General features: G+C 36.5%; 3 protein-coding genes across 7 annotated transcripts; 1 reads left to right on the forward strand and 2 right to left on the reverse strand.

Moving 5' to 3' along the window:
- Nucleotides 1–4,467: 4,467 nt before the first annotated feature.
- On the reverse strand, nt 4,468–12,611 carry LOC135616818 (vesicle-associated protein 1-3-like). Of its 4 annotated transcripts, XR_010488508.1 has the most exons (9): nt 12,416–12,611; nt 12,064–12,134; nt 11,844–11,925; nt 11,632–11,747; nt 11,376–11,537; nt 11,219–11,263; nt 8,145–8,222; nt 6,720–6,830; nt 4,468–4,959 (listed from the first exon to the last, which is right to left on the reverse strand). XR_010488508.1 is itself a non-coding variant. In XM_065116460.1 (8 exons), exons 1-8 carry the CDS (start codon nt 12,465–12,467, stop codon nt 4,849–4,851), a joined length of 717 nt encoding a protein of 238 aa, XP_064972532.1. In that variant the 5' UTR covers nt 12,468–12,611; the 3' UTR covers nt 4,468–4,848. The 4 variants fall into 4 exon arrangements, 3 of the variants coding, with proteins under 3 accessions (XP_064972532.1, XP_064972533.1, XP_064972534.1); XM_065116460.1 differs by lacking the exon at nt 6,720–6,830; XM_065116461.1 differs by lacking the exon at nt 6,720–6,830 and having other exon boundaries at nt 12,064–12,316; nt 12,416–12,565.
- Nucleotides 12,612–14,321: 1,710 nt separating this feature from the next.
- LOC135616083 (uncharacterized) lies at nt 14,322–15,947 on the forward strand. The gene has a single exon (XM_065115256.1). It carries the CDS (start codon nt 14,492–14,494, stop codon nt 15,317–15,319), a length of 828 nt encoding a protein of 275 aa, XP_064971328.1. The 5' UTR covers nt 14,322–14,491; the 3' UTR covers nt 15,320–15,947.
- A 2,112-nt stretch (nt 15,948–18,059) lies between these two features.
- On the reverse strand, nt 18,060–23,180 carry LOC135616819 (adenine phosphoribosyltransferase 4-like). Of its 2 annotated transcripts, XM_065116463.1 has the most exons (6): nt 22,847–23,180; nt 22,286–22,396; nt 20,614–20,706; nt 20,151–20,300; nt 19,264–19,322; nt 18,060–18,438 (listed from the first exon to the last, which is right to left on the reverse strand). In XM_065116463.1, the coding sequence occupies exons 1-6, from the start codon at nt 22,932–22,934 to the stop codon at nt 18,385–18,387; spliced, it is 555 nt and encodes a 184-aa protein (XP_064972535.1). In that variant the 5' UTR covers nt 22,935–23,180; the 3' UTR covers nt 18,060–18,384. The 2 variants fall into 2 exon arrangements, with proteins under 2 accessions (XP_064972535.1, XP_064972536.1); XM_065116464.1 differs by lacking the exons at nt 22,286–22,396; nt 22,847–23,180 and adding an exon at nt 21,637–21,994.
- Between the last annotated feature and the right edge of the window lie 1,357 nt (nt 23,181–24,537).

Here is a 24,537-nt window from a genome sequence, read left to right on the forward strand (position 1 = left end):
GGAGAATAAGCTTGCTGGAATTTTTGCTTCTTCTAGTGTAAGTTGTCTTTGGCCCCATTCACATTGCAGCATTCTTTGAGCAACGTGCATAGCATCCTATTTGTGGTATTCTTTAGAATCTTTAATTTTCATCTGTTCTATTAGAAGAGTCAAAAACAAGGTTGCTGATTTTTTGACTCACCTCAGCACGTCACTGCCAAAGTTTTTTTTTTTTTTTCTTTTTCTGGACACTTAAGTTGTCTCATCTTATTGAAGCCGATGCAAATAGTAAAGAGTCGCTAGTGGTGCATTAAATTACCATTTTAGTTGAAAAAATGAAGTATAATTTAAAATTTTATCTGCGTCATTTACTTTTTTTGTAAAAAATTATCTATAACTTTTTTTTGTATACTTTTACTAGTCTTGAGCTTTTGGATCTCCTAATGTTGTTATTTTTTTAAGAACCATGGTATTTTTATGTCCTCACACTATCCATGAGGGTAGTGCAGTGTATTACAATTTCTTTTCGTTGGTGAAATATTATACCTTTTGTAAAAAAAATATTACAAACTTATAAAGAGTTTTTTTAATTTGAAGAATTAAACCTTACCCAACCATTGTAATACTAGAGTCTATAACTAGTATGCTAATAAAAATATTATATATATATATATATATATATATATATATATATATATATATATATATATATATATGTTATTTTCACTCAGTCATATGATTTGTGATGTTTATATTTAATAAATATGATAAATGATATATTCAAGTTTTTGACTTTTAATGTTCAAGTATCTGTTTTCTAAAAATATCATTCTCAATATTCTATGAAAATATTAGTTGAGTATACATAAGTATTAATATTTATATTAATCATCACGTAATAAGTTAAAACATGCTATCGGATTTGATTATCAAGTTAAGTTATAATAATAAGTATGTATATAATGACTAAAAGTAACAATTGAATTTTAATCGAAGAATCTTATGTCTTGAATGAGTTTGACCATGATTAACATCAAAAAGTTTATCTATATGAAGGATAATAAGACTTAAGCATGGATTGAGCAATTAAAAATTAAATAGAGATGCAAAATGTTACATAAGTGAGATTGAAATATGAGTTTAGAAAAAAAATATATTATTTTTATTAAATCAAATTAAACTCAATGGAACTTACTGTAATATTAGAGTTATATTAGTAAAAAAATATTAAAATGAGGCCTAATGAGATTAAACCCTAGTTCTCAAGGTAATCTCTTCAGCACCTCTATCTTGTTTTAGCCTCGGCCTCTTTACCAACCTGATAACTCACGATCCTTTTTTTTTTTTTTTTTCATCAATCAATCTCTCAACTTTTCTTATAGAGGCTTAGAAACCCCTACTCTAAAGAAGATTGAGGTAAGACAAACCTAATTCTTCTCTTGTTTATACTTAATATTTTAATTTTACAAATTATATATTCATATTTTGGCTACTTTTGAGTCACCTAAATTTTAAATTTATTATTAATTTTTGGATATATTTTGGATGATTCTCTTATGGTTCTAATGCTTCTTGTATAATCTTAATATGGGATCAGTGTATAGAGTTTTGATTGTCTCAATTTGAGGTACTTACAATCTCTTATTTTTTTGAGAAAGGGTTATATTTGAGCTAAATCAACCCTCTTACGGATATGTGATATATTTTAATAGGTTATGTTCTTTTGATATATTTTAAAAGGTTTATTTAGAGTTTTGTAAGATTTAAAATTGAGTGTATACCATTTATGTGTACCAAGATATAATATTTATAAGTTCAGATAGTCCCAACCCAGTTTTAATAGAATAAAATAGGTGTTCATAATTAAATTAGAAAGATAGTTTAGCCTCCAAATGATTTTATTTTAAACTAAAATTTAGTGTGTATTTAGTTTATGTCTCCTAATTTTTTACAAAATTTTATAATAATTCAATATATTTTGGTCAATTATTTGTAAATTTTTTTCATAGAATCATTTATTTATATAGTGAATTGTTAGAAAATTGGTGATGAAATTTAGATGAATTTTTAGGTTAAGTATAGTCTATTTTATAAGGGATTTTATACTTTTTTTCTATGAATTATTATAAATCAATAATTAAAGAGGTATGATTTTTAATTAAGGCATCTCATGACCCTATACTCCCAATTTGATAGGTGTATCGCTCCCTACCACACTTGCTCATTAAGAAATATGATTTGCCATTCATATCTTCATTTTTTTAGTTCAATTTGGTAAGTATAAATTTAATTTACCGTAAAATAGTGGTCATATAAATAATTGTATGCATAATGAAAGGGCTGCAAGTGTGTCGATGCATTTGCGTCGACACGCACTTGCCGAGCGATGCTACTCAGCATTTATGTCAGCATCAATACAGATGTCGAGCAACCCTTTTGTTACTTGACAACTATGTCAATGTCAACGTAGTGAGTGACCCTTCCGTCACTCGACAACTGCATCGATGCTGATGTAGTGAGCGGCCTTTCCGATGCTTAACAATTGTATTGATGTCAACGTAAATATAGAGCAACAAAAAGGTCGCTCACTACATTGATGTCGATGTAGTTCTCAAGCGACGAAATGGTCGCTCACTATGTCGACGTCAATACAATTACTAAGCAATGAAAGGGTTGCTCACTACGTCAGTATCGACATAGTTGCCAAGCGATGCCGCTTTGCATCTGTGTCAGTGCCAATGTAGATGTCAAGCTGTACTTTCATCGCTCGATAACTGCGTCGATGCCAATGCAGTGAGCGGCTCTTTCATCGCTCGATAACTGCATTGACACTGACATAGTGAGCGACCCTTTCGTCGCTCGACAACTGTATTGACACTGACGTAGTGAGCGACCCTTTCGTTGCTCTACATCTACGTCAGCATTGACGTAATTGTTGAGTGGTAAAAGGGCCACTTGACATCTGCATCGGCGGCCCTTTCACCACTTCGCAACTACGCTGATGTTGATGTAGATGTAAAGCGACGAAAGGACTACTCGATAACTGTATCAGTGTCGACGTAGTTGTCGAGCGACTTCGATATGTATCTGCATCGATGTCGATGCAAATGTCGAACGACCCTTTCATCGCTTGGCAACTGTGTCGACAACGATGAGTGGCTCTCACATCTCGTTACCATTTTTTTCATCCATAATAGCCACCCGCAGCTCCCAATAACATCGTTGTCCTTCACCATTGATGTCATCCACCACCACCAATAGGAACGATTAAAATTATTTTTGTGCCTATTATTTTTATATTTTCGTTGATAAAATCGAGGATAAATGGACATAAATATTTTACTTTGATAATTATAAAAAAATTAATATAAATATTTTTATGTATCCCAGGTAAATGTGTAGTCCCTACTGCTCAGTCGTGATTCGTGTCATGGAAACGGCTAGGAATCGTGCCTCGTAATGTTGGTCCAAATCGTAATGACATCATAATCCGGTTTCGGTGACCTCAATAGGATCGGGTCGTGCCTTTTGCCATAATTCAGATGGTCGAGCACGACATGAGCGTGAGCGGTCGTGGCTTCTGCGCGGCTTTTGGGGTTCAAAAGCCGCGACCATTCGCCGGGAAACGGCATGCACCAACCACTTTTTGAACGCCGCAACCGTTGGCTTCCCAACCAAGCCATCCCGCCACTAGAGGAGCACAGCATGAGGAGGAGGCCGGCGGCCATGGAGAGACCCTACGCAGTGCTGCACAAGAATCTCGCGGAGCTTGAATCGCGGCTCCGTCAACTCTCCATCGCGTCATTGTCCTTCGAGAACCACACCATCTGCAACGATTTGGTGGGGAAGGTGGACTTCCTCAAGGCCCTGCTCACTGCCGAGATGGAGTCTCATGCCAACCACACGCTGCCACAGCACTTACTGCACATCGACGAACGGCTGAAGGCCCTCGACCAAGCGCTGCACGAAAGGGACGACCTCAGCGGGTTACTCGAAGATGGCCTTTGTAATGTGTCCATGTGCTCCTGCACAGACAAATGCTTCGAGGAGGAGGAAGCAGAGAGGGAGGAGGAGAATAATGTACCAAAGCCAGAGGATTTTGCTCCGCTTACGAACGAGAATGTAGAGGGTTCAGTAGCAGCGGAGTGGAACAAAAGGAGTAGCGCAAGAGGCAAAGATGGGGAGATGGCACATCGGCTCGCAGGTTGCTGCTGCCGGTTCATCATTGTCGTGACTGCAGCGGCCGCAGCAATTGGGGTGGCAGCGTGTTTCTTCGGAATGGAGGAGGAGAGTTTCCTGGTGCCCACCTGACGGCGATTCCGACTTGAACTCTGCACCTGTAAAATGGTATGCGTTCATGCGAGCAACATTTGCATGTTGTGTTCTGACAAAAAGAAAACAATGATTATGATGAATTAGTTCCCTTTCTCCTACTGAAATTGTTAGTTTACAGACACTAGCAAGCAAGGAATTTCTTTATCAGCAAAATAAATCAGAATGATAAACCTTGATGATAATAGATCCAGAACTAGTTATTCTATTCCACTGCTCTCTCTCTCTCTCTCTCTCTCTCTCTCTCTCTCTCTCTCTCTCCACAAGATCCATAACTCGTATTTAAGGGTCATGAAGATTTGGAACAGCCGAAGCAATCTTTCAACGGAGTGCTACAAATGTAAACATCAGAGATTGAAATTTGCCGATGTTTAAGAAAAGAGCAAAATGATGAACTCGAATGCACAAATGATCATTGTCTTTGACAAAATGAATCAACTCATATATAGATCAATACTCATGGGGAAGCCATTCTGTTAGGCGCATGAAGACAACATATGCTTGAAGCAGGAACTTCCACGTAATCAGTCTGTGTTTCTATGTTTTCTTGATGAGAAAACCTATGATGATCCCCAAAAGAGCCACAATCGTAACAAACGTGACAGAGAAACCGCTACGGTTTTTGCGCCTTTCTTGTCTTAGCAGTTCCTGGACATTAAAAGAAAGAAACCAAGGTCACAATTAAGGTGGGTTCATCACTTTTCTGTACCAAGAACTTGAGGATAAAGGCAGCAACGCAATGCAGTATGCCATGGACTTTATGAATCTCATGGTTCATTAATTGATAAACAATCTCAGAAGCATCACAACAGGAATTGAATCATGCAATTAAATTCTGGAAGAGGCCACAGGAAAGGTTCAGATACTAATCATGAATAAAAACACTAGATCCATACAGTAATATCAGACCATACAGATCTAATGCTTTTGATCACAGTAAAACTATCCCACATAATTATATCTATCAAAGAAGGCTATAGCTCAAATCATTTCAAAGCTTCAATTCAAAAAAGTTTCAACATATATCATTGTGTCACATGCATTTTCATGTTATACCTTTAACAATAGATTTTCAGATATGGAGGAGCTCAAACTGCCACCAATCCATGGACCTTAGTCTGACCCATGGAAGACAAATCAAGCTCAAGTAGAGTGGAAAGCCAACTGATGTATATTCCCATCAAAAATACCAGAGAGTCGAATTATATCTCAGTTGCCTTGCACAACAGAGTAGAAAATAAAATTTTGGTTCGAGTAGAACCTCTAACTAACAGCTCACTGTGTCCGGAATGTTAATCTCTACTAATTCATATAAATGCTTAAGGCGATAAATGGACCATTGTCCATTCATATATATTTAATGCTTAATTGCTTATCACATGTGGGTTGACAGAATGGTTAAGTCTGCTGCATGGAGCTTAAATAAGGAAGAAACCATGCTTAGAGAATTGTAGAGAATTGAATCAAAGACTAGGGGTGTTCAAAGAGGTTCGAACCAAGCCATTAAAGGTTGAACTTAACCAAACTGAAAAACCGGTACTCCGAACTGGAACCAGTTCAAACCAACCTAACTGAACCAATTTAAAACCCGTTAATCTGGTTCGGTTAACCAGTTTTCAATTTTAAGTAATTTAAAATATATAAATATTTCAAAAAAACCAGTTCAGTTCAGTGAATCGATCTAGTTTAACTGAACCAAACCAGAATTTTGATCCAATTGGACCTATATTCTCAAAAAGTTTAAATCACAAATATCATTCTAAACATTCTATACAATTGAGCCTATACACAAGTGGGTTTTTATTTTTTTATTGAAAGATGCCCTAGAGGAATATCGACTTTACATGCAATCTTTTTTTCTTGATGAGGATATGCAATAATATATACAAATCAACAAGGGGATTATTAACGAAGAAAGATAATAAAAAAGAATAGGATTCATACCTGAGACGAGAGAGCAAGGCCAAGAAGGGAGCGATGAGGAAGAGCCGCAGAGACGATGGAAGAGCAGTGAACTCATCGAGTTTAGGAAGGGATTTTAGAGTTTTTGGGGTCTTTGGGTTGAGTTGGTATTTTTTTAAAATTAAAATCGGTTTGGTTCGGTCAGAACAGGTTAATCGAATCGAAGAAGTGTACTCTCACAAACTGTTACCATTTATAGTTTTCAAAATCGAATTATTGATGAACTGGTTCAGGTTCGATTTTCTAGTTTGATTTGAACACCCCTACCAAAGACCTACTTTGATGTGATGATGAAAAATCCATTTAAATCTTGCTAGATAAAGGAATAAGCAAGCCAGTAGGATGGATCCAAATAGCATGATACATGTAATGTATAAAAAACATAATGAAGACCAATTATATCCAACAAGCTAATAAGGGAAAACATATTCTCGCAAAAAATTCACCTTTCTATAATGCTTATATCATTATCCCACTCTAACATGTCTTTTTATGGATTATCACGTTCTGAAAATTACTTGGGTCATTTGTTCTTACAACTTACAAGGTCGTATTACCTGCATAAGTGAAAAGAGCTAGCGAAAAACTTTAGAAGATGAAAGGACAATTGTAACCAGGATAAAGACTAGATTTGAACCCATGAAAAATAAATTGACATACACAGAGAAAAATAACAACTATTGTTCAATTGGTGTTCAAGACACTATAGAAAATAAAAATTTTGGTATCTAGGATTCTACAGTTAAACAAAGAAATGGATGCTAAAATCTTGCTTACAGGATAAAAGCAAGATGAAACGCTGTGTACATTGACCTTCCTAAGTAACCACTAGCAACAGCCTCATGCAATGGGTCATACTTTTTGGTTGAAATGGAGAGATGTATTATGTTTTCCACCACTATAGTACACAGAATGAAAAGAAAATAGGACAGTGAACATCATATTAAAAAAAATGTTGGTGACACAATTGTGTGGATCTCGCGATACAAAACTTTAACAAGAGCACCAGTCTCTCGCACAAAACCCCAAACATGAGGGAGAAAAAAATGGTAGGGAATGCCCTATCCCTAAGCATCAACATACATAGACATACAATCTTTAGTACTATGATGGCTGAGTAAATGCAAGACAACATTGAAAAAGATTGATGCCTGTAATTCAACAAGAAAAAAATTAGAAACGATTGCATTGGCAGAAAGTAAGATGGTGTTATTTTAAGAAAAATGAGAACAGTTAAGGTTAATTTGGATATGTGAAAAGGATTTCAAATGCATCAATGAGGGTGAATCAATACAAATTAATGGTGCCAGGGATGTGAAAAAAAGAAACAAAGAAGAGTTGAACAACTAAGAGTACATAAGATACCTCTTTGATTATGTAGTGTCATTAGTATCAGGCTATTAGCTGAGTCATATGTTGGAACGTGATCACTATAACAACCCCAAAAAGATGGAAGAATAAGCTGTTACTGTACCATGTCTTAATTCACTTGACAAACACCTATATATGATGGTCCATAGTGGCACCATACAGGTAAAAGATTTATTAGAAAGGAATTCCTGGAACCTAGGGCTTGTCACAATTCACTTTTCATCATATCTTCAATATAGAAGTTAATAAAATTTAGCCACTGTATTCACCTCCAATATGAAAGATACAGGGTTATTACTGCTTGGATTTAAATCTAGCAGATTAAAGAGTCAAAACATGCAAAGGTGAACTGAAAAATTGACACAATAATATCAAAATTTTTTGGGTGGGAAAAAATACATCGCTTGAGCGGAAGTTTTGGAGTCTCAGATGTTAAAAAGAAGAGACGTTCCAAAAAATAAAGAACCAAATATAGAATAAAATAAACAAGAAAAGTATACCAGCTCTTTTTGCAACTTCTTATTTTGTTGCATTGCATACTTCTTCTCCTCAGTCAACTTTGAAATCATAGTCTCCTCCTAGGGAACCAGAAAATCTGGTTGAGCCACTAAAAGACAAGATAAACAAAATAGTCTAACTTTTGCACAGAAGAATATTAGTCTAGCATCATGTCACATGATTTTTCCCAGCATTCAAATGGGCAGCCATCATAATATATTATTAAATAAATGTTCTATCATTGATGGTGAGACAAGCATAAGCTGATAATAAGAAAGAAAATTACGAAAAAAAGAAAGAAACTCCTTATCAAGAAAAGAAAAAGAGAAGACCAAATTCAAAATTATTTTCATAACAAGAAAGTTCTCTTTTCTTTCACAAAAAAAATGGGGGATCAATGGATCATTCCTATGTTCATTAAATATTACCGAACTCTATACTCTTTCCAAAATTTGTGATTTAGTTGTTACTGAGGTAAAGTGGAACATTTTTAGATTTATCCATTTTTATATGGAGTTATTTCAGTGAAGTTTGAGACAGATGCATGTTGGATGTTTCTGTAGACATGTTCAACAAATTAGCAGACTTGTCATAATCTATGTTTGATAATGTTATCATATGGCGTGAAAGACATCTATGTTATCTACAATAAGGCTTATGAGATGTTGAATATTGGCTAAATTTACATATTTTAGATATTTGACTTACTATGTATGTGAATAATCTTATTAGGCTCTCATATGCATTTGAAGTACTTTCGTATGAAGTGAACTATGATGAGAGAATTTTAGCATATCCATGTTCAACGATGCCAAACAGAGTCTATCTGGATTGTTTTGTTTAGGTGCCTTTAGGTAGGATATTAAGCGAAGGAATAAGGACTTATCTCATAATAATTTGCAAAAAAAATCAGTTTAGGAAAATATATATTTTATTTATTGATATCAAATAAAAATTGGATGGTTAAAACAGTGAGGAGATCAATTAATACCTCTAAGATTAAAAAAATTATAAGACAATTGTTAGACCAGGAATGATTTATGAATTTGATTGTTGTGCAATTGAGAGACAAAATATAAAAAAAGGTTTATATTTTTGAGATTAGTTAGTTGAGTGGATGTATAAAGTTACTAGGGAAGTTATGAAAATAAATAATTTCATTTGTGAAGAATTATGTGTAATTCAGTAGAGGATAAAAAGAGGGATAATCATTTAAGATGGTACGAACCATCTGCTAAAGTGATCTTCAAATACTATAGTTAGAAGATGTATGAGTTCACTATTAGTCATACAAGGACTAATACAAGGAGAGGCTAAAAACACTTCACTAGAAACTATACATAAAGATTTAGACATTCTTAACTAAACCAAATATGAATTTTTACATATCTCAATGATGATAAAAGATCCATGTAGCTGACCTCAAGTAGTTAGAGTTTACAGCTTTATTGTTGTTATTATTGATGTTGACCTCTCACTTGATATAATAATAAATAATTCATGCCAAATATGATGCATCTGGTCTAGATTTAAATATGACAACCCTTTTAAATAGAAAATACCTACAATTTAATGGGGAACTCCTTAGAGTAAGCTACATGATAGTAGATACATGGATTCTGTTAACACCCTTTGAACTAGGCTAAAATGGCAGCATATTGATGATATAATAAAAAGGTCCTTTTGTAAATCTTTACTAAACCATGATAGGGTATGGAAATGAAAGATTCAACATAAGCATGAACACTCAGTAAAGGTGTAACTTGATTGCACCAAATAGGCAGTAAACAAAACTTGATTAGCATATACAATCGCAAACTCAATATGAAGCATTAATTTATATCAAACTCCATTTGAGTGTGAAGGGTGTTGTTATTGTATCCGATTAATATAGTGTTCATCTCAATTTCTGAAAACTTTTGGCATAGGCCACTATTGGTTACTTATTTCTTTCATAGAGACTCAGGGAACACAGAGGTTGTTAGAGCAATATAAATGAAAGTTGTGATATTAAAAAAGGGCTTGACTGATCGATGTTCTGCAGAAAGCAGAACCAATGAATGTAGGAAAAGCCACTGAATGTTCTGAGATATAATAATTGAAAATCAATGATTAAAACCATCCATTCTCTGCCAGGAATCCTCATCCAACTCATTTCACTCTATGAAAAATTCTCTACCTCATTGTCTACTACTTCATCTGCCTTTCTTGAAGCCTTTGACCGTCATGACCACATCCTAGTTACTCTCATTCGAACTACTAGTTTCCTCTTGTACCCTTAACCTCTCTCCTAGGTAGATCCTCCCTACAGTTCCTCCCAATTCAACAGTGCTAGCTATTGTCCTCTAAAGCTCCTCTTTAATTTCCTTTATATTCCCTAAATCCAAATTCTAATCCTAAGTTATGAAAAATTACATGAAAAGGGACAAAAACAACAAAAAATTAATGCGCCAATACAACAATTCCGTTAGTACACTATAGCTACATCACAAATATATATCAAAGGCATTAGACAATGCATGTTTAATATGTAGAATCATGAATTATGATCATCTTATAGTATGCAATTTTCCATTAGAATGAATGAGAAACACAAGCAACTACAGTTTGCTCAGAAACAAAGAAGCTAAAAGACTTGGCCTGTTTATTGGGTTAGAAATCAATTATTCTGGATTCGTAATACAATAAGATATAAAATTTATAATTTAATGTCCAATTATGCTAACAAGTCATACATTTGATTACCAAATAGTTAGAGACCCAGAATTACTAAAAAAAACTTTAGTTTATTATGTATTTATAAAAATGGAATACAAATGTGCAATTTTCAAGGAGTGTGTATATTTGTTTTGGCCAAGGTCCCCACCCAAGTTAACTTTAAAGGGTTTGTGATGGTTTTTTTAACTTGAGCATAGCAATCGTGGAACAAAGCAGTGAGTTTTCTACTTTTATTTCCTACTTCAAACAATAGAGTCAATATTTCTATTTTCTCTATCATGTGAAAGATGTGAGTTTTCTACTTATACCTAAGGAACTTGTATTAAGCACAGATAGAATACAACATATATAAAATCACCTCCTCAGATTCATCTCTAGGAGCTTCTTCTAAGGATCTTGATACCTGAAATGGTTTCCACTTTTGTGTTAGTAACACCCAAGCTCAGAAAACAACTAACCAAGAAGACTAATTGCAATCTCCAAAAATGACTAGTTAGAGATGAGGATGGGCTTACAGCATCAAACAAGGTTGAACTCTGAGTTTTATTCTCTAGCATGGATGGCCGTGGGGAAATTCCTTCCTCTGATTCCTCAGGAACTGGTGAGGGAGGATTAGCAGGTATATAAACAACCCGTAGCTTAAACTCCTCAACAACTTTGTCAGGTGCTTTGTTGAACTAAAAATTGAATATGATCATCAATGCCCATGACATCCTTAGGGTTCAGAAAACAAGATTAGGAAGGAAATCAAGAATTATCATAATATGCTACCATTTCAGCAGTAATGTCCTTGGTTGTTGCTCCATCATTTGCAATAACACTCTGGATAAGAAACTTGTCTTTGCTTTGATAATCAGGTGGAGCTTCCTTCTGAGCTTGCATTGTCACTGAGAAAGCAGAAAATAATTGCAAAATTAAGCTTCAATGGTTGATAAGGAGTGAGACTTAACAGTTAGATTCAAGAATTTAACACACGATTTCACCTGTTATGGTAATTGCGGACCTGGGCTGAACAATTCCCATGTTTGGGCGCACGCTATATTTCTTGGGGCTTGTTGTTTTAACCTAATAATAATTATTATTATATAGAAATCACCCACACATAAACAATTAGTCCTATAACCCTAGTAACATAAACACAAACGCATATATCTGAACAACAAAGATAAGGTAGAAATCAAGGAAAGAAAGAGCTGAGATAACCTTGAAAGCTACATAGTTATCTGTTTTGTTGGTCAGCTGCATGCAACAAGAGCTCTGCCTTTTCACTTCGACTTCGCGAGATAATCGTGTCGGCAGTCGTACACAATCAGACATCATCAGGATCAAGAATTCGATGCCAGCCAGGCAACGTTTGCACGACCAAAAGCCAAAAAAACCACCAGTCCGGTGCTCATCAAGATCAATAGAATAATACACGAAAACTACAACCTAAAAGCCGATCAAGACCGAAACCCTTCAACGTAGACAAAAATCCAATTTATGATCAACGGGAGCGAAGAGAAAAATGAAACAAACCGATTTAGATCATATACGGAAAGACGAGAACATTTACAAGGCAATTTGAGCTCGGAGGGGTGGATCTTGAGAAGCCCTCCACTGATCATGATGACAGATTTGGATCGCTGCGGACAAGAAACTGCCTGTTGCTCTTCTTCCCACCTCGATCTCGAAGAAGAGAGGAATGGAACAGACGGATGAAATGCAGAAGAAATGCGACAGAGCGGTACGACTCCTTTCTGCAACAAATAATGGCTTGGTTTTCTTGTTGGTTTATTTTGTTTCGACGGCTGAGGGAGATCGAATCGAACGGCTGGTGATCCCAGGGGGAGTGAGGAAGGTGATGGGATCTTCTCCAGTTTCGCCTATATTTGCAATTGTTCCTAGTACATATCAAAACCGCTCACCCTTGGCGGGTCCCACGTTTCCAGTCATATTGATTCAACGAATGCTTTGGATTCGGGTGGAGGGATTGGAGAAGATCCCTCCGAGGTGAAGTATAGAAATTGTTGGAATGACCACAACCTAAAAAATCTTCGCGTCGGGAGGAGATGGGAAATGGGAGATCTTATTTTTCCAGAAACATTTTGGGCTGGCCAACTCATCGACCGACTCATCATGACGTGGGTATCATTCGCTGGTCCACCTTGTTACCCAACGACGACAAGGCAGGTAGCTCGATGGGTAACATGTAGAAAGGGAAGCAGTCGATGTAAATGAAACCCAACGTTCCAAGCTGGAATCAGCGTCGGGTAGTGTTGCGTGCCCGTCTGTGAGGTGGTTGAGTCCTGATGCCTGTACCGACGACACCACCCAAATCACGTCTCACGAATCCTAAATTGCCTGCCCCGCGAACGGGGTGTGCATCATCATCGCCGCTGGCCCCCACAGATCAAGCTTGTGAGAAAGCGCCACATCATATGAGAGGGCGTTTGGGGATCGATCTCAGGTAAGCAAAACTTCATCCAAGTTAAATGAGAGATAGGAGCGAGTCTTAGGCTTGGTTGAATAATGGGGGTTAAATAATGTTAGTCCAAAATAGATGAATTATTTGGGTCGCAAAAAGCAAAAAAAAAAAAGGAGAGAGAAATATTTTATGCCATCTTGTACATTGTTTTCTCTACAATTCATTATTTTCCTCTCTACTTTAATTTGTATGATCACCTTCTCTGCCTTGCTCATCAACTCATTTACCAAAACATACCACCGTAAGCCAACTTTGGTTTAAGTTGCAGTCTATTACAAATTCAACATTGTAAGACGAGTATATTCAATGATCAAATTGGTAATCACAAAGAAAAATGATGCAGGATGTGAAGAGTTGAGAGATTTAGATTTGCATGTGAATTAGTAACTCTAATCCTTTTCATAAAGAGTTTTAGTAATCCGTAGGATTGGTTTGGTAGAATCGTCGAGTATTACTTAGACATAAGGAGTAATGACGTGATGTGTCATCGAGTGATTAGAAGATACATATTTTTAGTTTAAATCTGTCTCGGATTTTATGTAACTTAAATAAATGAGAAGAAGCATCTGACTTTGCTTGAAGATTGCATCCAGTTCGGGACTTCAATTATGTGCTTTTATGAATATACTACTAATTCAATTCATATTTATATATATAATATAAACAGAAGGACATTTTTAAAAAGATATATTAAAAAGGCCCTAACTTAATACAAAATGATAATATAACAAATACTAGCCATGTTTATAGTAATTATATCATTGAAATAGAAGTCACGTTTTAATCTCTTCCCCCCATAAGAACAACATGGTCGAGAAATTAAGGAAAGAACATAACTATTTACTTCGAGGACGAATTTTATCTTATGGGAATCCAAATCTAATATTGGCATTCGAACTCGACCTTTTGAATTTGAATATATTTCAAACCTGATTAGAAGGTAATTAAATCTGATTTATACTGATGGAATGAATACAGTAAAATATATATTTCGATCTGTCTTATTTGTAGGGGAAATGTAAGAGAATGTCAATACTGTAAATTTACCACCACCGTTGAGTCCCACCACTGCATACAACCCTTCACCTCTCTTCGTCCATCTCATTTGCTTGCCGCTGCCCACCTCCGTTTTTACGTTGCCGTTGCCGTTGCCATCGCCGTCAAATGTCCTCCGGCTGGATGAAGTCGTTTCGCTGCAGATCTAACGACGTCGACGACGTCGACTGCCCCCTCGCGCCGTCGTCTTCGTCTGCCAAGAAGTGGCTGCTCCTTCCCTCCTTATTGCTCTCCTGCGCCGACTCCTCTTCTCACGCTCCTAACGACGTCCTCCCGAAACGCCCCTCCGCCGCTTCCTCCCGAACGCCGAAACCCGAGCCGAGATCCCGCCCGCAAGTCTCCGCCCCGCCTCCCTCCCCGGCCACGGCGGTGGCGCCCGCTGGCCCGTTCCCGTCTTTGGTGGAGCTGCCGCCTGGCCACCCCTCGCGCCGGGTGGTGGAGATCATCTTCGGGTCGCGATGGTGTTCCGGCGAAGGGCGCGCCGCCGGGGCCGACGCCTTCTCCGGAACGATCGAGATGCTCTTCCGGGTCCGCAACCCGGCCCGGAGCGTCGCCCGGTTCGAGGAATACCGCGCAGCCGTCCGTTCCCGCGCCGCCCGGTCCGACGACGCGCGGTGCGCAGCCGACGGGAACGAGATGATGCGGTTCCAGTGCCGCCCTCCCGCCTCGGCCGGCGAGGTGTTCGACGGCGGAGTGGCGTGGTCGCCGGCGGAGGGGATACGTACATTCGCGGGGAGCGGCGGGGCCCACGAGAGCGGGGGCGGCGGCGGGGCCGGGCGGCGGGCGATGCTGGTGTGCCGGGTCATCGCGGGCCGGGTCCGGGCCGAGTCGGACCCCGAGTCCGCGGGCGACTCGGTGAGTTTGGGCGAAGGTGAGCTTCTGGTGTTCGATCCCCGCGCCGTGCTGCCGTGCTTTCTAATTATCTATAAGCTTTAAACTTGCCTTTGCCTAATCTAATATTACAATTTCAATTAACATCTATAATATTTTTTATGTTCTTAAAATAGTTCTATTTGATTGCATGTAAAATTCTCCGTTGCAAGAAATTAAAATTTTTTTTATTTTTTTTTACTTTGGTTTGTTTAGTTTCATTAAAAAACATTTGAACTCATGTGGGAATGATTTGTTTTCTTTATAATTCATTTATTTTCCTTCCTCCAAAATCAGTGATATATTTAGAATTGGACATTATCACATATATGTAGAATTAACGATGATGTATTGGAGATCTTCATTTTATTTGGACCATTAATTCGTAAAGATGGAAGTTGAGGGTTTCCATCATACTTTTATTGCTTGATATATATCAGATAAAGACCACTGACCTAAAAGCCAACGTATTCTTTGCTTGTGAGATTACAAGTGACAGCAACCTTTTGTTCTATTAATTCAAGAGTTGAGTTCAGTGCTCCATTTCTGCATGATTGTGGTCCAAATCGAGAAAGCAGTCATCTGCATACCTTCAATTGTCACTGCACTGCCAAGACTGTACTTGTGGAGGACCAGAATAAAGATGAGGTAAAAAGACATGCATGAGTCTCTTCTAATAACTAGTGATACATAAGATCCATGTAAAAATGCTAGCAGTGTTTTCTCTGTGATAGATAAGTTGTTTGTATGGTCCAATCAACCATACAAAATTAGGATTATTATGTCTTAAACATAATTATGTTTAAGTATTTAGTCTGTTTGAAATGGGGAGGAGAAAGTCCTCTTGAACTTTACTTTTGTTCACTGCATCATAATTATGTTTGATGTTTGTAACAATATCAATATCAATTATGTTTGATGTTTGTAATTGCCCTTTATGTATTAACTATTATTTGATTCTTTATTAAGGGGTAAGTTTTGGCATTCTTTATGTATTTAGGGGGTTGACTATTAAGTTAATTTTAATTTTTTAAGTGAAAAAGATTCATAAGAAATTTGAGTATTCAAATTAAATTTGATGTCTTCAAAATTAATACATACTTTGAGAAGCTCCCTTTTAATTATCACTGATTATATTCTGCGGTTATGCATCGTATATGAATGTATCAAACATAAGGAGACACTTTGATCATATCGAGTATTGAGATATGACGCACTCGATCAAAGATGACATCTTGACTACAACAAGCATTTTAGGCACAAGTACTATTTATTAATTTTAACTCAAATAGATGTGTAATTCAATAGTAAGGAGTTCTCTTCATGAGAGGTGTGTTCAATTAGCGATTTTATAAATCCATTTTTTCTTCTTTGCTTGTTAAGGTAAGCATTTCTGCTCGATTGAGTGAGATTTCTTTTCTTTCACATGTTTATGTCTATCAATGATTGGATCTTTTACATGAGAAGATCTACTATAACGAAAAAATCTTCGAAAAATCATTTTATTTGCTTTTTAAATTAAGAGAGGTACGTAGGGAAGATCTTTAAGAGGATCTTTCTACACGACTTCCAAATAAAGCATGAGAAGATCTTTGAGATATTTGAAGATCTTTTGGTTGAATGTTTTTACGTGATATGGTTATGTCAGATTCTTTTATCCTACAAGATAAACTATGTCAAGATGTAGTAGATTTGAAAACTAATTGACGGTAAGACCAACCTAAGGACGAGACTTTCTTAAAGATACGACTAGCTTTAGTCATGTTGAAGAATATAGTCATTTTGAGGATATAGTTGATCCTAAGTAATTATTATTTTAAGAGTATGATCAACTCAATGATACAACCTTCTTAAATAATATAGTGGATATAATTGACTTAAAGGATATAACTATCTTAAGGAATGCAATCATTTTGAAAACATAATCGACTTGTGAATATAACTGTCTTGAAAGATGTGGTTATTTTAAAGATACGATCGACATGAGGATACAATTATTTTGAAGAATACAATCATTTTGAAGATATAACAAACTTGAGAATACACAACTATGTTGAAAGATGTGATTTTTTTAAATATATAACTTTTGAATGATGTAATCATCATAAGATTATAATGAAATCAAGGATATCATCATCTTTGGTTATTTCTAAGATATAGCTTACTCAAAGATGATTTAGCCATTGACAACTTAAAGATTAAAGTGAATTGAGTACGATATATAGGTGTGATCAACTTCAAGATAAGTTAATTTGAGGGCATGACTATTTGAGGAAAATGTTAACTTGGAGATATGATCAGCTTGAGGGCGTGACCTTCGTAAAGACAATCATTTTGATGATATAAGCAAGTTAGGTCATTGTTGACTTTAAGCTTCATTTGAATTCGGAAGGAGATTAAGCTTTAACATAGAGTTTTTTTAAATAATATTAATGTCCATTATAATGTCGGCTAAGAGTTACAATCGAAGGGATTTATATGTTCAACTAATAATTAAACAGATAAGCACGAATTTTGCCTTGCACATTAATCCTCAATTTTCTTTGGACACCATCACCTATGTAAATAGGAAACTCTAAGCATAGTACTGATATAAGAAAACTAGTGAATGATTCTTGTGCTTGTGGGAGAAGACTGATGAAGTATGATCCCAGGAGGGACTTGTGATTACAAAATGCTGCAGTAACTCCAAAACTTCTATATGTTGAATTCATACAGATCATGTGGATGATCATGGATTATCTTTCTCGAATTGCATTCCTGGAGATCTTCAATTTGGCATCACAGTCTATCAAAATCAATTGCATCAGTCAAAAAAACCAGTTCTTATTTCTCAATCTTCAACTCAACAACAGTTTGCAGAACTAGTACAAGTATCAGCTGGTGCTGATACAACCAAAAACAATTCCTTTGCATTGGAAACCTCTTTGATCTCAAATATCTCAATTGCATTACTCCAGAATTCTGGTGTCTTAGTGAGGAAAAAGACAGTAACACATCCCAGTAAACCAATCAAATCTTATTGCCACAGGAAAGAAGATAGGCAGCTTCATCTATGAGAGTCGGAATGAAATCCTCCAATATACAGTATCATGAACTCGCTTCAGCAAGATGAGAGAATAATACCATCATCAGTGGGACTCCACCAGTACGTATAACGGTTTGCCGTTTAACCTCCCTCGGCCCTGCAGATTAAGTTAGATGCCACTGTTGTGTTTGCTGGTTGAGTTGCCACTTAGAAGCAATTGTGTAGGTTTGTTTCTAAGAAACATGATGAAACATTGACAGATATTACACTAAAGCAAAACGGAGGAGCCCAATGGAAAATTACGATGGCGGTACAGTTCATTTTTGGGCATGGATGATCTGTGCAGATTGTAGCAACTGAAATTGGTCTTCGTCAAACTAAGGTTTTACCGATACGTAAATACTCAATACGAATGATCCTAGCTAGAATTCAGTGTTCACACATGTGAGGTTGGAACAGCTTGGTCGAAAACGTTGAAGATGATCAGTGTCTCGTAAAGTATTCTGATAAAAACTTACGACAATTGACACCGTTTTCCTATCCATCTAAGAACGATAGAAGTTGATTTGGATGTGAAGTTCAATGATATACCCCTAGCACTGATGTGAAGTTCAATGATATACCCCTAGAAGTTCCTCTAGGAACCATTGATTTGGATGTGAAGTTCTATGCCAATGAAGTTGCTTATGTTGAGATTAACGGAAAAGTACAAAAGCTTCAGGTAATATGATTTTCTCATTTTGCTTTAAATGCAGATCGATCGAACAATTTGGAGCTTTTCTGATAATTGTTCACACAAAATAGTGCATTTATGTGATGTATTGTTGGAGAATGCTTGTAACACTAATGTAACTTCGACAAGAGAACAGCACATTGAAATCGCGGCAGTAAAACTTGAAATACTTCGATAAAGAAACAGATGAAGTGAAAGTATATACACGCGTGAAAGAATATAGTAACAGGAATAGCATGTAGAACACACCTTGAGTTCTGGAAGTTCAATTACACATGCGCATTCAAGCACCTCAGCCCCAGCCCGCTCTGTGAGGAAGAAGAACATGGGGAGATCAATCATGAGCAGATAGGAAATTTGAATGAAAGACAGCAGGCAACAAGAAGCAAAACATTGATGGTTGATGCAAGACAAAGAGAGTTAATATCATCTACTTCAGCATTGTGTAAAATATGAGACTGTCTGGGTTTGTTCTACCAGATAAATCTGAGTAGCATCCACCCACCATGACAAATGGATCTTTCAGACAGGTCAGAGCAAGTTCACAGGGTTGAAATTTGTGTTTGATTAAGCACAAGATTCAATAACTTACAATGAAGCTATACAAAACAGGATCTCAGTAGTAGTATTTGATAAGCTGGCCTCGACAAGAAAAGTTCTGTTTAGACAAAAAAATCAGTTTTTCCATGTCTAGATAAAGCTAATGTGGCATGCAAGTGAGTGCTAAAGTATATTTAGTGTATGAAATGCATGTTGTTTATCTTCTGCCAAAACCAAGAGAGTAGCCATTATTTTCCCAATACTCAAACAAGTCCTCAATTCTTGACATTGATAATGTCTTGACATCAATAATCAGCCATTATTTTCCTTAACCTTCAGTTTGCCCACTTATTAACCAGCTGAGCTTCACTCTAAAGCATACTTTGGCAGTAAAAGTGCAGGTATCAACATTGAGTAAGAACTTTGACTTATGTTGGCTGCATTAAAAGAATAAGTAAAACACACTAAAAATGCAATCTTCATCAAGAAAATTTACCTGTCGACGACAAGCTCAATTAGTTTCTTAGAATTTGTTCACAAGCTTTGTTTAGTTAGTTCAGAGTTTTGGGCTACATATCTAAGCCACACGAACATACCGAGTAAACTTATCGCAGCACAAAGAGTTCCACCGGTCGCGATCAAATCATCGACTACTAGAGCTCGTTCACCGGGTTGGACTGCCCCAACATGCATTTCAAGACAATCAGATCCATATTCCAGTATGTAGTTCTCTGAAATCACTTCACCTATGCATTGCACAAGGATCCAAGAATTCAATAAAAGAAGTTAATTTCATAAATTATATATAAAAATTTAGGCGTAACCCCAGTAATTACAACACACAAGTATATAAATTCTAGAATTCATTCTCCAATCTATACTGCAATCACCACTTGAAGTCAACTAGAAGAACATGGCTTACTGATGCATAAAGGAAAACATGAAAACTAATGGCCAAGCATGTAATTGCTTTGCAGAGCTCCTGAGTTCATATATATTATTCCAACTGGAAGCAGCAAATGCTAAGAGCAGGTTGTTAGGTACTAAGTTTGGATGTACCTGGCAACTTTCTTGGCTTTCTTAGTGGGACAAACTTTGCACCGATTGCCAATGCAATTGGAGGACCAAATATGAAGCCTCTAGCCTCAACTCCTATCATAATAGGAAAAAAAAATCACCTTAATTTTGCTAAAAAATAAGAGCATTAAAAAAAATGGAATTTTCCATGTTATAACCATTGTACCACAAAGCATAAAACATTAAGGTATGTGATCTAAATCATTTCTCGAAAAGAAGAAATCAACCGATATACGTACGCAGAACTCGTCAGAAAAAGTATTAGAAAATTTAAGTCCAATAAAAAAATTTGCAAAATTCCATTCGTAGAAACTCTAAGCAGCCGCGAATTTAGAAAGGCAAGCAAAGGAAATGCTTAGATAAGAATTGAATAACCATTATGACATAACAACTACTTCAGAGCACTGAATTAACTGTTAATTATGGAAAACATAACATAATACTGAACAAATTTAAGTAAAGGTGACAGTCATTCTGAAATTGATTGGACTGACAAGTACTAAAAATTGGAGCCATAGGGTGCCACAAACAACATAAGGTGTGACAAAATTTCATACAAATATTAATGAAGGTTGGAGCCATAAGGTGCCAAAGAAAACCATGAAATCTGAACAAATCAATGGTGATGGTATCATTTCTTTCTTTATTTCTCTTCTGCAAAATTTAATGATGACAATTTTGGTTCAACTCATAAGATGACTCCCTGCTGTTGGGAAGAAGCATGGAATGGCTACTGCAGTTCTCCTAATAAAATGTGACCCTCCTTTCTATGATCAAGTGTCTGTGTTCAAGAAAATTGTGAGATTAACATGGTCATAATAGCAGTTCTCCTTCTTTTCTTTCTTTTTCTTCAACCTTTCCTAAACAGTGTCTAAAGATCCCAACTTGTTTCTGTTCATTTCCAGCAAAGTCTGGAAGGATCAAAGCTCAAAGTAAAGGACCATTACTATGGTACAGATCATCAATGCTTGACCATTTGAGGGGAGGAAATCTCACTATTCCCACCTCCAAAGGCTGCAATTTGAAGCACAGCAACTAAATGAAGCACTAGTCCCTTAATGCCGTTCAACTCTCCCATCGCGATCGCATCTACCGAAATCTGAACAGCCTCGGAAAGGCACGGACAACAGAGAAATAGAATATCGAGGCCCATAGAACAGTGCCAAAGCTTTCACCATCGAACATCACGGTGTGGACCAGGAAGCGATGTCAGTGTCGATAGGGCCCAACGCCACCTCCACAGGCTAGAACAGATTCGGAGAACCGAATCCATGAGCAAGGCAGAGGGTGCCCGCAGCTCTCACAGCTGGGCCACGATAACATGGGGCAAGGCAGTCAAACCAGGCGCCCCTGCCACTGCCGAAAAGGCTCTCGAGAGTCCAGAAAGGATTCAGAAGCATTCTGTAATGGAAATGATGACAGGGAAGGCGAGCCTCCGCCTGTCAATCCACTTTTATCCTCCAATATAGGAAAAGTCTAAAGGAAGAAGGACCCACAACCGACATCTCTCACGACATTGATGGGCAACTAGCATTAATGGGAGGAAAGGAAACAAACAATGACCAGCGCGCCAATGAAACGGAGGGAGAACACAGTGGAGAAGAGGGCTTGACATCGCGGAGCCACTAAAGATGGGGAAATTCAGGGGATTTACCGGCGACGACAGAGATGCCTCTCCCCGTGTACTTCTCCACGAACAAATCCACTGTGTCCTTGAACGCTTTCGGCTCGAGCAGCAGCGTCGTGATGTCTTGGAACATGATCCCTGTAATCCTATATCCATTAGCTGGAGAACTAGAGAAAAGACGTCGGCGTGGCTGATTCAGGCAAGCATGGAAACCGCAAAAAGAATAAAATTTGTACGAGAAAAGAAGAAAAATTGGCATCAAAATCCAACCTTTTGACAAAATAAAGATGACAAACGACGAGAAAGAGAGCACAAGTACGCAGTCAAAGATATCAAACGAATTAGAGAAGGGGCGGGATAATGCTCTCCAGAAAGCAGAGACATAAAAAATCAGATTTTTAATTGGAAAAGAAGGAACAAAAGCCATGCGGTGACACGAAAAAGATCGGAACCAAGAAAGCAAGAGAAAGAACAGGGCTCTGTATGAGCTGACAGCGGCATAAAAATGCAAACTTGCATGGAAAGGCAGCGAGAAAGCAATAGAAAAAGCATTGAAACGCAATTTTGATTTGCAGGGAAAGGTGCGACCTTTCTTGGGGAAGTCGGGAACCACGCGAATGGACGAAGCTATGCGTTGAATGCGCGTGTCCTGCTTCTTGTCCTCGCAAACCGCCATCACCTCCACTTGAAGAAGCAACTCTCTCTCTCTCTCTCTCTCTATCTTCTCTATAGCATGACAAAGAGAACCAAGCAGAGAGAGAGAGAGAGAGGAGAGAGAGAGGCTGAAGGCTCAAGGGGCAGCTATATATCATCCAATGGATGTACTATATACATCATCTCTGTCCATATATCTCCTCATGTTGATCCTTTGAGAAGAGAGCAGATGATGGATGATGGCTGGCCACCGGTGAAAGGGTTGCTTTCCTTTCCTGCAGGGGTGCACAGTGGTGCAGACTGACTATATATTTCACCTTTCTGTAGGTTCTTTCCTTCATCACAATGAAAGAAACTTATTTGGATGTGCTTTGAGCTAATGAGTTGATTTTTTTTCTTTCTGATTAGAACATCATCCAAACCATCTTACCTAAATTCAAATCATTGTCTCGACCTTTTAAAATGATTTATATACTTATGAAGCAAACTAAAATAAAAAGGTGATTTTTTTTGGTGTTTGATAATAATTTCTTTAAGAAATTTACCTGAAGAAATTTTTAAGAAATCTCAATGTAAACCAAAACATTTTTCTAATTTCTAATGGAAGGACTTTTGTAGTTGTTGTGGACATCAATAATATTTTTTACAAAGAGTAAATAAAAAAATATTATAACATAAAATCTTAATACTTTTAATATTAATTTTTATTACCACAAATAATATAATCCATCAAAATCATTTACACAATTATAATTGAGCAATATTGTCACACTATTATCATTGTTATTGTATTATTTTGATTGTTACCATGCACTATCACTACTATTAATTAGTATCACCATCATAATCAATAATTATCATTATTATTATCACTATTTAGTAAATGTCATCATCAACACCTACAACTATCATTGTCCCTATCGCTATTATTTCTACATCAACTATCATCTTAAACCAAAAAGGTGTTCACTAATTAGATTACTATCACTCATCGGTTGTGGCATGACGATTATAGATTTGTCACAACATGACAATAATGATAAGTCGTAATATCTCAATTGTTTAGATCTACTACATGGATACTTTTTTCGTCATTAAGCTCTCTGCAAAACAATATCCTTAATCAGATTAGGAGCTTTTTAATTTTTATTATAATTTTTAGCAAAGTTTTTCTTGAATACATATTAGTATCTTCTTAAATAATTCTCTCTCTTGTTGTATTATTTATGGGAACTACATTTAACCATTAATGAAAGATAATATTTTTTTTATCTTTATAGATATTTTTATTCTTATATATATATATATATATGTATATATATATGTATGTATATATGTATATATATATATATGTATGTATATATATATATATGTATGTATATATATATATGTATGTATATATATATATGTATGTATATATATATATGTATGTATATATATATATGTATGTATATATATATATATATGTATATATATATATATATATATATATATATATATATATATATATTTCTTTTCTTTCATGTACATGATTTTGTTGTCACCCAACTTGAAAAGGAATCGGAGAAAGATGGTGCAATCCACCAACCCAAAAGGTGGAGAAAGAAGATAGAAGGTAGGCACCT

This window comes from Musa acuminata, chromosome BXJ2-7 (assembly GCF_036884655.1).
Source record: "Musa acuminata AAA Group cultivar baxijiao chromosome BXJ2-7, Cavendish_Baxijiao_AAA, whole genome shotgun sequence".
Taxonomy (NCBI): domain Eukaryota; kingdom Viridiplantae; phylum Streptophyta; class Magnoliopsida; order Zingiberales; family Musaceae; genus Musa; species Musa acuminata.

Excerpts from the sequence above, each read along its gene's own strand:
- LOC135616818 (XM_065116460.1), bottom strand. The coding sequence starts at position 12,467 with ATGATCAGTGGAGGGCTTCTCAAGATCCACCCCTCCGAGCTCAAATTG. Across the intron at positions 12,135-12,415 it reads CTCCGAGCTCAAATTGCCTT|TCGAAGTGAAAAGGCAGAGC; the intron begins GTAAATGTTCTC and ends TATCTCGCGAAG. Across the intron at positions 11,264-11,375 it reads GTTCAACCTTGTTTGATGCT|GTATCAAGATCCTTAGAAGA; the intron begins GTAAGCCCATCC and ends AAACCATTTCAG.
- LOC135616083 (XM_065115256.1), top strand. The coding sequence starts at position 14,492 with ATGTCCTCCGGCTGGATGAAGTCGTTTCGCTGCAGATCTAACGACGTC.
- LOC135616819 (XM_065116463.1), bottom strand. The coding sequence starts at position 22,934 with ATGGCGGTTTGCGAGGACAAGAAGCAGGACACGCGCATTCAACGCATA. Across the intron at positions 22,397-22,846 it reads TCCCGACTTCCCCAAGAAAG|GGATCATGTTCCAAGACATC; the intron begins GTCGCACCTTTC and ends ATAGGATTACAG. Across the intron at positions 20,707-22,285 it reads AGGCATCTCTGTCGTCGCCG|GAGTTGAGGCTAGAGGCTTC; the intron begins GTAAATCCCCTG and ends CTATTATGATAG.